This window comes from Panthera uncia, chromosome D1 (genome assembly GCF_023721935.1).
Source record: "Panthera uncia isolate 11264 chromosome D1, Puncia_PCG_1.0, whole genome shotgun sequence".
NCBI classification, from domain to species: Eukaryota; Metazoa; Chordata; class Mammalia; order Carnivora; family Felidae; genus Panthera; species Panthera uncia.
Genome location: NC_064808.1, coordinates 66,717,301 through 66,730,839, shown reverse-complemented (window position 1 = coordinate 66,730,839; position 13,539 = coordinate 66,717,301). Strand labels below are relative to the sequence as shown.

At 45.6% G+C, this 13,539-nt stretch overlaps 1 protein-coding gene across 1 annotated transcript; it reads right to left on the bottom strand.

Annotated features, from left to right (window-relative positions):
• Positions 1–810: 810 nt before the first annotated feature.
• Positions 811–12,484, bottom strand: PRSS23 (serine protease 23). The gene is made up of 2 exons (XM_049653143.1): positions 12,337–12,484; positions 811–4,712 (listed from the first exon to the last, which is right to left on the bottom strand). The coding sequence occupies exon 2, from the start codon at positions 4,697–4,699 to the stop codon at positions 3,566–3,568; it is 1,134 nt and encodes a 377-aa protein (XP_049509100.1). The 5' UTR covers positions 4,700–4,712; positions 12,337–12,484; the 3' UTR covers positions 811–3,565.
• Positions 12,485–13,539: the final 1,055 nt, after the last annotated feature.

The following is a 13,539-nucleotide window of genomic DNA, read 5'->3' as shown; positions in this document are numbered from 1 at the left end:
TCAGACCAAGCAAGGGGAGGCAGACCAGTGCAGGGCCCGACTGCTAGACTCACTGGCTGAGGCCCCTTAAGCAGCCCTTAGAGAGGCAGTGCTGAGGATGCAGGCAGAACCCCTCATTCCCACCCCCATCACCCTGGATGGCTGTTGTTTGCCCTTCAGTAGCACATGGTAGATGGAATAGAAGCTGTTCATTCCGGTGTAGGCTTGATATCCTCAACAAGATCTGAACCAAAGACTCTGGTAGGCTTTGGAGAGCAGTCACTACCTTAAATATTGACCCAAGCATCACTGGGGACTTGTCCTCATACTGAGTAGGTAGACAGAGTCACAGAAAGAGAAGAACATGATCTTGATGTTCCAATTTACTTTCCAGTTTTTTTAAATTCATTTTTGCCCCCCCCCCAAAAAAGAAAAAACTACGTATAACACTTCACTATTTTACCTCTTTATTTCTTTACCTCTTTAGCCCTATTTTTCTTTTCTTTTCTTCTTTTTTGGACTAGCTTCTTTCTAAAATCCAAAATTCTGAATAAAGTCTATGGGAAAAAAGTATCCCTAATTCTGCTATAACTTTCTGACTCTCCGCGACACGTGATTTGCAAGTTTATCCTCTCCCACTTTACCCTCGGAGCATTTCCGAATCTGGATACAGGGTTCTGGTTAAACCCCAAACACACCAATATCTGATGCCACTAGGGTCTCATCATACTTTCCACACCATCACCTTGAGCAAGGGCTGTTATGGTGATCCCCAAGATGTAGTTATTAGAACACTAAATTGCTCATGGGCATTATATGAGAAAACGAGGGTTGAGTAATGGAAGATCTTTATTGACATGCTGATTTTAAAACATGAACAGGTCTCTTTACTACAGGACTTCTTAGAGTGTTCAAAGGGCAAATAGGCAATGCAATCCCTGATAAGGAGACGGAGTACTGGGAGGCATCTCCCTCCTCCTTGATGATGGTGCCCTTTTTGCTTGCGGTAGGAAATCTGGAAGGATGAGTTTTCGTGGCACACATTTTAGGAATGTTGTTCTACTCGTCTCACTAGGAATATACCCTTACAGTGTATAACTAATACATGTAAAACACTAATTATATTAATAATATCGTGAGAGTCCTTTCTTTGTCTTTTATTTCAAATCCACAAAGGTTTGATACCATGCTTCTCGTCACCACTGAAAAGCTGGGCATTTAGGGTTATTTTATCACCTGTGAGTTATGTTGTACAGAACATATGGTGCTATTCTTTAGTAAATTATACCTGTTTGTGAACTAAACACTGATATTATTTTGACTTTCTGCCATTACCTACCCTTGCTGAGGCCCCAATTATTGTCTTCTGGAAAATAGCTAGTTCAGAAATGTGAGTAAAATCCTGTGAAATGGAAGGCTTGGCATAAACGATCTTGCCTACTCTGTTGTGTCACAAAGGTGACAGGGCCACATTGTGAGGCTTCCCCAAAAGCAGAGCAACAGGCTTCAGGAGAGAAATGATTTCAACACTGAAAGCAGCTGGGGATACTGACTTACTGTAAGATATAGTTTAAGATGTGTACCAATATAGTTAACAAATTACTTTACTGGTCAAGGGCTATGGTGTAAATGCTTCCAAATCCAAAATTTTGCAAAAAATCAAAATCAAGAAATCAGGTGCTTTACAAAAGGAGCATCTTTTTTTTTTTTTTTTAATTAGTTCTATGTGTTCAGTGAACTTCTTTTCACACCAAGCAAAAGCAAAAACAACCCCCACCCCCACCCCAAATACCAAACATAGGGATGCAGACTGTCTTCTTCCTCAGGCTAGATTCCTGCTAGATTCCAAAGCAAACTGTACTGGAGCTCAGAAGAATCCTGGCGGGTCCTACATCTCTTTGCTACGCATAGTATTTCTTTTGTGACTTGAAGAAAGCACCATGACTGTACTTTTCTTCAGTGTCTTTTCAGGATTATTCTTCCGAAAAGCTCAAGAAACACAAACCAAAAGCCACACAGAGAATATCTAAGCATCAGTGCTGTATCTGAATGTCCTCACAAATAGTCACAAGCCAGGCTGTTACCTAAGGTATAAGCCCAGCAAACATCTGCCCTATAATCCATTTGCTTTTTTTTTTCTCCACTGATCCATTCAGAAGATGTGCTCAGGCTAAGATGCATAAAATGAAAACATAAAATAAGTCAAATTCTTTGCTTTAGAAACTGTGATTATCATATTGATAAGACATTCATAAAGACATTGACTGGAGTGGTGATTCTGATCTGCTTCTCATTCTCCCAATTTCCAGTTTTGCCACTGTACTTGATCATATGTGCCTGTAGCCTAAAGCATCCCAGTAAAAGAGGCCCTTTTAAAGCTAGTGGGGAAAATGTCCTATAGGGTTTTTCTTAAAGCGCCATCCCAGTATTTTTACTATAAAATAAGTAAAAGAGGAAAGCTTGCAAGCTGCACAAGTACATAGCTCCCTGAAACCACACTGAAAACTATGTAGAATAATTTTGATTAGGTTGTAGGACTGTGCCAGGCTCCAAACAAGTGGTTATTCTGTTGTGACATCTGCCAAGCAATACGTCCATTGTTCTCTGGAATTTAATTCATTTTAAATCAGTCCATCCAAATGATAAAACATGAGATGTGCTATACTCCAGGGGTAAAATGAAATGATTGTTTTTGTGTGACCACAACCGTTAGCTGGGAAGTGATACAGCCTGTTCTAATTAGGCCCCGATTATTGTCTTCTGGAAAATAGCTAGTTCAGAAATGTGAGTAAAATCCTGTGAAATGGAAGGCTTGGCATAAACGATCTTGCCTACTCTGTTGTGTCACAAAGGTGACAGGGCCACATTGTGAGGCTTCCCCAAAAGCAGAGCAACAGTCTTCAGGAGAGAATGATTTCAACACTGAAAGCAGCTGGGGATACTGACTTACTGTAAGATATAGTTTAAGATGTGTACCAATATAGTTAACAAATTATTTTACTGGTCAAGGACTACGGTGTAAATGCCTCCAAATCCAAAAATAGTATACCTGCCTGTCTAAGAAGTATCGTGAAATTTCCTAAGGGTTGTATGGGTGGGGAATACTGCCATCTGGAAACATTAATGATTAGGCATTAAAAAAAAATACAAGAGGAATCTCAGGAAAAAATACACATACATACACACATAAGAATTTAAGAATTTATATCTCCCATATGCCACATATTTAATATAAACCTTTGAAACAAGTTCAGATGAAATAAAAATCAAAGTTCTCAGAAATTAAAAGATTAACTTAATTGCTAAATATTCCCTATCATCCCAAACATCAGCATGTTTTTTTTTCACTTCTATGCAAAAGAATGCCTTTAACCTGTTTAAATGCTATATAATACACAAACCGGTTTTCAAATAAAGCCAGTCATCTTGCAATTTTTAAAAATTAGGTAAAAGATAATTATGACACATTACACAAACACACACACACACACACACACACACTCACACACACACCAATGACAAAATTTGGCCTGTCCTAAAATAAGTACATGGAGACCATTAAGTGCCGTCAGGAAGGAACCCTGGGTCACCCCTCCCTACAATCCAGGTAGTTTCCTTTAATCCAATAGCAAATCTGGGCATATTTGAGAGGGGTGATTCGAACAGCCACGTTGAAGTCCTGCGGAGAACCATTCATGTCTACCCACTGGTGCCCTGAAAAAATGCCAATAATTTTTCTCTCCCACTTCTGCTGCTGTCGCTTCCACATCCTCACATAGACCCCGGACCCGCTGGCCCCGGGCTGGGCATCACACTGCTGGTAGAGCAGGTCATAAGTTTCATCTTTAACGTCACAGAAGCGGTACACCAAATTGCCTGGTCGATCATTGTCATAACCAGAGAAGTGGATTCTGCCCCCCGGCAGCTGCTTGGCAGGAGGGCTTACCCCAATCTTCATGAACTTTCTCTTGTGGGGTTTTTTCAGTTCCAGGAGGGCATAGTCATAATCCATACCGATGTCGTTGGCATTGCCTTTGATCCAGCCCTTGGGCACGTGGGTGCGTTTCACTCGGATCCACTGAAACTTCATCTTCTCCGGCATGGCTGAGCTCGAGTCGTTGGCTCCTCGGCCACCATCTTTAAACTTGGGCTTCAGGAAGCCCACTCGAAGTTTCTGGGTTCCCTTCACGTAAGTTTTCCCATCGTGTATGCAATGGGCAGCTGTGAGCACATGTTTCTCTGCCACCAGGGTGCCCGTACAGCCTGTAGATAACTTCACTGATGTTGAGAAGGGATAGTTGAGCAAGAAGTCCTTCCCAAAAATGCTGAATCTGCTGTCATAGCCATAAATCTGCCGCTTCCTCCGAGACTTTCCTGAAGACTCTTGTCCCCCACCACTGCTGAGGACATAAATGCCCACCTGGGTCTCGGTGCGGCTGCCATTGGCATAGAGCGTTTCATAAGACAGGTACCGCTTGGCCTCTTCATAAGTGGGCAGTGGAGTCCCCTTGTGACACTGGGGTCCACATGAGGAGGACACCTCCAATTTGGCTTCAGCCCCGAAGTCTGGCTTGCCTAAGTTGAGGGTGGACTGGGGCAAGACCACAGGGAGGCGGTAAGCAGGCCAAGTGGGTTTCCAGTGGGCACCATAGGGGCTCACCTGCCCCACAGCACAGAGGAGGAGGAGGAGGAGGAGGAGGAGCCCTGGAATCCCCGCCATGCTGAGCACCACTCTGTAGGAACAAAGATAAGCAGGTCAGGAGGGCAAGGGGCTCAGCACCGACTGACTGAGGAAACAGCCCGGCAGCATGCCTGTCATTGTTTCCAAATCTGTGAACTGTCCCAGGAATCAGGGTGTGGAGACAAATCCCTAGATAATGGTCTCACTTACAACACAAAGTCTTGACCTGGGAACGTCTTTTTCGCGCTCAAAATGAATGGGTGTTCATTCCTTTCTGTGTTGAAGATGCCCCCAGTGATGCCCAACTGGGAGGCGGAGTGCAAACGTCATTAATCCCCAGATGAGCTGCTTGACTAGCCCCAGTTTCTGTGTAATTTTGAACCTTCTTTGGGTTGGATTCTAAATTTCTGCCCTCTCCTGCCTCCCTGATCCACCTGCCTTTCTTTCCTTCTTTCTGCTCATTCTCAGTACAGCATGTGCTTGGAAAATCCTCAGAGCAACTTGCTCATGTAAATTCAAATTACGCAGCTGACTGAATGACCCGGGCATCAAGGAAGGTTATAGCTCCACAGCATAACACTTACTGGGATTCATCTCAGTGGTTCCAAAGAGGGCACGAGACTTTTTTTTTCTATGAATTTAAAACAAACTTAACTACTATAAATTTAGTTCCAGAGTAGCCAGGTCTCTAACAATCAAGCTATTCCTCCTTCCTTTGGATTTGGTTGTATACTATCAGGATCTCTGTCAAAGATCTGAAGCTCTAATATTGCCTCTGTCATCATGTTGTGAGCTTTACTGCTGGTTACTTTTCAGGTGTTTGTATCTATGTTCCTGGCTCATCCGAATCACTGGAATTTGGGCTTCTGCTAGCGCTCAACAAAAACTTATTGAACAAATTTATTGAATGAATACTTGTACTAATGGAAGAGTGAATGAATTAACGTGGCTAAAAAACCCCACAGTTTTGAATGATGCGCACTGAGTGCTAATGACAGAGATGGATGTGGATGATGTGGTAACTCAGGGAAAGGGCATGAAATCCAGGTGTGGGGAGTTACAAGAACAGAGGAGCCATTTCAGGGGAGGTGATGCTGGAGACAGGTGCTGAAGGTAAAGAGAAGGTGGATAACATAAGGCAGAATGAAGGGGACACTTAGAGGGGACAACAGTATGCAAGGACACAGACATGCAACAGTGGAAGTCATTTCAGACATTTATTGTGTTTAGCTCAGCAAGGGTGGGAGAAAGGGCATGGTGGGGCAGCAAACAAGAGCCATATTATGCAAAGCTCTGTATACTAAATGAAGGAGTTTGGATTTTATCCTGACGTGTATGTTGAAAGATCTGGATCAATCATCCCACAAGAAAAATAACAATAAAAAACAAGATTGGGAGTACTTTCATAAGTATTCAAGCACCGGATGGCTCTGACTAGCTGTGAATCTTCTGTTCAGGAGAAGCTGACGTGGCAGGTGGAGTAATTTGTTCACAGTGAGGCATTCCCAAAAGGACAAGCAGGGGTTAGGTCTCAGAGGCTTTGTTACCTAGCAGGAGTGACGAAGAAACCATTTTCTCATCCCCCTTCTCTTCCTCTTTGAGAGTACAGACCTGCCTGCAACTTTTGGTTGCCTTTTGCTTTCTTTCACATCAAACTGGAAAATCCCACTGATCTGATCTAGACCAGCTGAGCATGACAATCCACACTCCCAACGTCACTAAGCGAGCTTGCCCCAACCACTGCTGAGACCTTTCTGCTTGATTCTTTCTTTCTGATTCCACTTCTGTCAGAGAAAACAGGGATGGGCTAAAAAAGGAATGAGCTCCTGGAAAAGGTAATTCCTTGGGACTTCCTGATTGTTTGAAATTGTTTCTTTCTCTTTTTCCAAATAGGAAGAGTCCCTGGGCCCTTCTATAGGGAGGAAACACATCTACTTCTTTCTCTAAATCCTTAAAACCATAGGGCACATGTGTGTGCGCATACAGGTGTTTGCACGTGCTTGTTGTGGGGGGAGTGAGGGGGTGGATACAATCCTGACTAAAGGCTCTAAGTAGATGAGGGAGGGGATGCTAATGCTAGTAAAGCCATCCTCCCCAAAGGGGACTTCGGGGGTGGGATAGGTGTGGTGAGGACAACCCTTAAGGAAACTTCAGGAGATGGCTCTGTGTCTGATTATCCCCAAATTCTGGCTGAGGACCCAGTCCTTAAACATATCCAGGTCCTGGACAGCCTCTCCTCTATGTAAGCTGCTGTCCGCGTAACTAAACACCGCCCACACCAGAATACCTGCCAAGTGTGATATGTACTAGGAGCGCCATGTCTTGGACCCCTACACGCCACCTCCTCCTCCCTTTGACTAACACGGAGAATGCTGTTGCCTGCTGACACTGAGCAGCAGACGTGTTGGTCTCATATGCTCATCATCTAGAGCCTGCATTTTCGAATCTCAATCGGAAAAATAAGTGTTAATTGGATCCTGGGAGTGCAGAGTCTGGACTATCTACTGCAGCAGAACTGCTCCAGTGCCATCTGTCTTTAACCCAACACAGAAACACCCATTGACAAGGGTGTCAAGGAAGAGAATGGCAAGAAAGAGTCTGAAACTAGTTCAAACACACTTTAAAATAATACATTTGACTAGGAACCCTATCTTAATGAATTATCCTCCTCTTAGGCAGAATTAACTCTAATCTCACTTTTCTAAGTGCTTTGCCTATATAGCAAGCCTGTTTAAAAAATGCTTTCAAAGTCCTTGAAGCGTGTTTCATTTCACAGTGATGTTATGGCTTTTTTTTTTAATGTCTGTCTTTCAAACAGAAAAAAAAAAATGTTTTGGAACCTAGTGGGTCTGGAGAAATGGAGACAAGTCTTTTCCCGGGTGTGAGGGCTGGGCAGTCAGCTAGGCTCTCTCAGTAGCCACAACTTCAGTGCAGCCTCCCAACATACAGGATCAAATTTGTTCCTCAGAGAGATGACAGACAACTGTGCCAAGGACCTTTGGGGTCATTTACAAATCACAGAACGCTGGGAGAGAATGCTAAAGAGTCTACTGCAGATTATTATTAGGATATGAATATTCTCTATCGAATATTGATATTCTAGGTAGATGGGGCACCTAGGTGGCTCAGCTGTTACACAATGGACTCTTGGTTTCAGCTTAGGTCATGATCTCACAGTTCAAGCGTTGGAGCCCCGGCTGGAGCTCTGCAGCTGGCAGTGCAGAGCCTGCTTGGGATCCTCTCTCTCAAAATAAATAAATAAACTCACAAAATATTCTAGGTAGAATATCCAATATTAATTAAATAATATTACTAATTCAGACCCCTTACAACTTAAATTCTGATCATGTAGCCTGTGAAGGAGAAGTCAGCCATCTATAAGGATTGCTAAACCAACAGGGTAGGTTGAAGCTTTAATCCTTTAGAGATAAACTTCTTAGGTACCTCAAAAACACTAATTTCTAGTAGTCTGAAATATTGTCCCCAATGTTCCTATATTATTGCTTAAACTCATTAACTTTTGTGATAAGACCTTGTTCTGATGTTTCATATCTTGATTAAATTTTCTTTGTAACTCTGAAAACTATAAAACTGCATTAAAAAGACTTTAATTCAGATTTAGAAATTAATGCAGACTAATTCAGGTCAAATTATTCCAACTGATTAAGTTTTAAGTTTTATTGAAAGATCATATAAGCTTCAGGTGTACAATCTAACAGCATTTAAATAACTGATTGTAAATTGGGAGATAAAGTTGTCCATTCTCAGGCTCCCTAATGGGTTTAAACTGACACCTGTACTAAAGGTTACAAACTTTATATAAGCTGCTCCCCCCACCCTTATTCAAATGTGTGTTTAGGGTAGTTTAGAAACTATTCTGAATAGCAACCTGAACTGGATGATCTCTTTAGTCTTTTTAGTGCTGGTCATTTCAGGCCTGGGATTCTCTAATTTTATAATTTTCCAGGGTCACAAAAGTCCAGAGCAAGCACCGTGTTGTATACAAACAGGGTCTGCACCATCCTTTACTGCTCAGGAGCTTACTTTCACACAATTAAAGAGGAAGGAGGTAGAGGGAAAAAGGAAAATGTATCTTGTTAATCTCTCGCCTATCTGGGAGACCAGATTTCCCTCATCAGTTGGCCAAGAAAACAAATGCTTCCAGCAGAGGGCAGCTTTCAAGAATGGAGTAGAAGAATGGTTGGGTGTGCTGTCTCAGAAAAGTGTGAGGGGGAAACCTCACCCACTAAGGCCCTTTCCCTAGGCATTCACACCCTACCCTGACCCCTTTCCCATTATTAATACACCAACGATAACCATGATACTTAAAAATTAGGGTGATAGTTTTGCATTAATTTCTCAACTCAACTGATAATAATTTCCTGAATAATTTCCCAGGACACAGTTTCCATTTTTATAAACTCAAAGCAAGTCTGCACTATGCCCCTTTAAGTTTATTTAAACAAACACTCTGGGATGGAAACAGAAAGAATAAAAACATTCATATCTTGGGGCACCTGAGTGGCTCAGTCAGTTAAGCTTCTGACTTGGCTCTAGCTCAGGTCATGATCCCAGGGGTCGTAGGATCGAGCCCCGAGTCAGGCTGAGCATGGAGTCTGCTTAGGATTCATTTATTTATTCATTCATTCACTCTCTCTCTCTCTCTCTCCCCCCCCCCCTTCTTTCCCCTCCCCCTCTCCCTGGCTCTCTCTCTCTCAAATAAAAAATAAATAAACATTAATAATCTCATTATTGGAAAGGTAACTGATGGATTACATAACTTTAAATTCTCTCTTGCCTTCACAAATGAATAACTTTATCCAAATAGAACTGATGAAAATATGTATACTTAAAAAAAAAGAATGAAGATTTCCAAATCTTAGCCTCACTATATATAAATCCAGATGAAGAAAATTCAGGCCTACAACGTTTCATTTCTAGAAATAAGCTTTTATTGGCTAAAGATTCCTCACGTATATAATTATCTTTTTTACATTTAAAAAGATTATATATATATTTATTTATTTGAAGTAGGCTTCACACCCAGTGTGGAGCCCTACAGAGGGCTTGAACTCATGACCCTGGGATCAAGACTTGAACTGAGATCAAGAGTCCGACGCTCAACCACCTAAGCCACCCAGGTGCCCTTATCTTTCCAAGTTCTCAGCTAAGTATCCTCATGTATCGCCTGAATGACAAACAGGATGAAAAGTTAAGGTGTATTACCATGTTTAGTAATACAGAAACTATTCCAGCTCTGTCTATCTGCTGCATAAGAGTTACACATTCTGTGTTTCATCACTCAATAGGAGCCACTGTCCTGCTGTCCACTGTCTACAAATATTTATAGTTTATGAGGATGCTGCTGCTTCACGGTCCACTAATCATCTTATGGTGAAGGGACCTTGCACATCATCAGAGACGTACAAACAACATCTATCTGCCTGGAGACCAGACACTGGAACCTCTCTGTCCTAGATCTGCACCTTAGTTTTCAAAACTGCAACAACACAGGTCTCCTCAAGAGGGCAAGAGTTTGGGGGAAGGATTTAACTCCTACAGCAAACAAGTGCTGGGCAAAAGAAAAAAAAAAATCTAATCCTCAGGACATACATTCTCTATTGTACAACAGATGAATTCCTGTGACCACTATAAACAGTAATGTCGAAACAAACAGTGGGAAAGTCTGTAGAGATAAAAGTTTTGGACACCATCTGGAAGGATAACAAAGGGTTTTCCATGGAATCTGTGGCCAGGAATACTGAACAGTGAAACCATGCTAATTCCTAAAGCAAATACCTAAAAACGAACAAAGCTCTGTGAACCCTCTGCAGCCAGGCTTGCTCTCATTTTCCTGAGTCACAGAACCTGTTAAAGGAAAACAGACCTAATCACATACTGGTTTAAGAATTATAGCCTGTACAGGAAAGAAATGCAGGGCGTTTACAAGCCCAGCCACCCTAAACATAACTTGTGGTCAAACGAAGTTTAACTTTTTCTCAGATTTTAGGCAAAATGAACTATCCTGGTGAGCTCGGGACAAACCTGGTGACAGAACAAGAACAGAGTGTATAAAATTCAGTGGTGAGACCAGGAGATGTGAATTCCCCAGAGTCAGGGGGAGTTATGCATGAATAAGGCCTGGTGGACTGAATCCTAAGGGATCAATGAGAAGAAACATGCAGGAGAACTTGAGGCTATTAAACACTGCAGACGGGGGCCAGTAATGTCCTCAGACCCACTAATGGGCACTTTGGCACTTAAACTACAGACAGAAAAGTGCACCCATATTCACCATCTAACTGAATAAGTTGTCAGTGTTACAAAAATAGGATCCCTATTAGTTACCTAGGAAGCTTCCTTTTCAGTTCAGGCACAGGAAAGCATGACAAGTTATCTCCTGACTGTTTAAGTGGGGAAAACACAGGTGAAGCAAGTTACTCAAATGCCGAAGGTGTGCCTACCACCAAACTTTCCCAAGTAAACATAGTGGCTTTTGTAGCATCTCCTAAATTCCTTCTCCCCACTCCACCTCCAATCTACTCCTGTCAGACTTGTGGAGAGACCCAGAGTCCTACCGCCTGTTTAAAACGTCTTGGACACCAGGAGGATCCTGAAACAAGTGCAGTAAATACCCTCTATTAATTGGCATTATGCTTTTGGCCACAGCTGACTTCAAACTATAAATTCAACCCCTTCCAGCAAGGCCACTGGCCCATCTGCTCCTGAGGAGCACGTAGGGACTCCTTATGTTCCGTCTCAGGGGCTGAGGGAAGCCAGACCATCCCAACAACAGATCCTGAGCAACCTGGAGCGTTCCACCAGCCAGGGGCTGTTTCTTTTTCTAAAGTCTCCGTGGGTGTCCCCGAAAGGACAATAAAACACCCAGGATTTTTATCAGCTGCTTTTTCGTGAGATGTTGGAAAGCAACCCTAATTTGTATTCTGGAGGGGAATGGTGGTTTTCCCTCATAGAGATAATTATTCTCCCTCCTCTTTTAAAACAATTTTTAAACTTTTCAAACTTTTACCTAAGTTAACTCGGGATGAATGTCCACAGGCCGTAGAAGAAACATTTGCCTCCAACAACGATGATAGTTCACAGATAGTTTACAGAGAAGCACGCAGTCATCACCCAAGGCTCCAGAAAAAAGATCCTATCCTAATCCCCAACCTGTGTTTGCTTGCCCTTTCTTTGCTGGCTAGGATGTGTTCATCATCACGTGCCCAGAGTTAAAAATTAATTCTCAGATCATGCTGGAATACACACACATGCAAAACTCAAAGAAAGTAAGAGGTGGTGGTGGGTGCGGGTGTGCGCGTGCGGGGGAGGTGAGGGTGTTGTCACAGCCCAGCTGCAGGCGAAACTGCCCAGAGCCGGCTCTTTCCCTACTCCCACCCAGCATCCAAGATAGCACTTTCCAATCCGTCCTTCCCACCCGCTGCACGGTGACACTGCGTGAATGCTAGCGCCCCGCAGCCCCGGAGTCTCCGCGGAGCTCCCAGCCCGGGTCCCAGCCCTCCAGCCCCAAGGGCGGCCCGGCGGGGTCTCGGGTGCCCCCCGCACGCAGTCCGCAAGTCACCCCGAGCCGCGCGCACCGGCCCTTTGTCCCGCTGCTCTCGGCGCCGCGCTCCCCGCGCGTTCCGGCGGTGCCCCCAGCCCGCGCCCGCACTCACCCGCGCCGAGCAGCCCGCCCGGGCCGCGGCTCGCCGCGCCGTTCAAACAGGTGTGGGCGCCGGGAGGCCGCGTGCGGCTCCCATGCCTGCCCCGCGGCGCGACCGAGTGCGAGCAGGCGGGCGGGCGAGCGGCGCCGGCAGCGGGCGGTTCCGCCCCCCGCGCCTCGAGAGGCCCGCCCGCCCCGCCTCCGGCCTCGGGGAAGCCGCGCGGCCGCCGCCCGCCCCCCACCCCCGCACCCTGCCCGCGCCCCCGCCCCCGCCCCTCGCCTCCGGCCCTCCCCCAAGCAGGGGTCGCCGTGCGGTCCGCGCAGGTGGGACCCCGCGTTGCGGCGGCTGGCGCCGGTCCCGGCCTCTCCGCGCCAGTCCGCGCCGGTCTCGCGGAGGGCCCGCCCGGCCCGGGAGCCGCGCGCCTTCACCCTTCCGGCACCGCGCACCCCCGCGGCTCGGGCGCAGCCTCCGGAGCGAGCCTCGGGCCTTCGCCGCCTGCACTCAGCTGCCTGCTCGCGAAGACCTTGGGTGCCCCCCAAGGTGGTCCCCCAACCCCAGCCTAGCGCTAAGAACTCGGGCTACACCTGGGGCGTGGGGAGCCCCTCGGCAAATTGAGGAATTGTGGAAAATCTGTGCACTTGAGTTTTTAGGGGATGACCGAGTTCCTTCCCCGTCACGCAGTTCCTCTGAGGAACGCCAAGCTGCGTCCCGGTGGCAGGACCAGCAAAGCTTGTCATCCCTTTCGGCGCTCGGTGGGTGCGTAGGGTCCGGGGCACAGCAGGGCTGGGTGGCTTCCGAGTGGCGGGCGGGCTGGTGAGCCCACCGCCTCAGCTTTGCAGAGGGGCACCAGCTGGTGGAGCCACCTCCTCGCCCAGCGGGCCTGCTTCCTTGAGTCGCTGCTGGGAGCCCAAGTTCCGGGTCTCCCCCAGCCAGGCCGGTGACCACTCCATATAGGAACCTAGGGCTAGAGCTTTCCTCTTCACTCCCAAGTACATCAGTATTTAACAGAGATGACGAGTTATTGAGTGCCTTCTATGAACCAGCTTTACAGATAAACCCTTGCGGCCAAGTTGCAGATAACCAGTTTTAGAGAGAAGGAACTGAAGGTTACAGAGTTTTAATGACCTGCCTCTGCACATTTTTTCTTTCAGGCCTCTTAGCTGTCCTTTCTCCCATCAAAGTCCAAGCTCTCAGAAAGGGAGGGCCTAACATGCT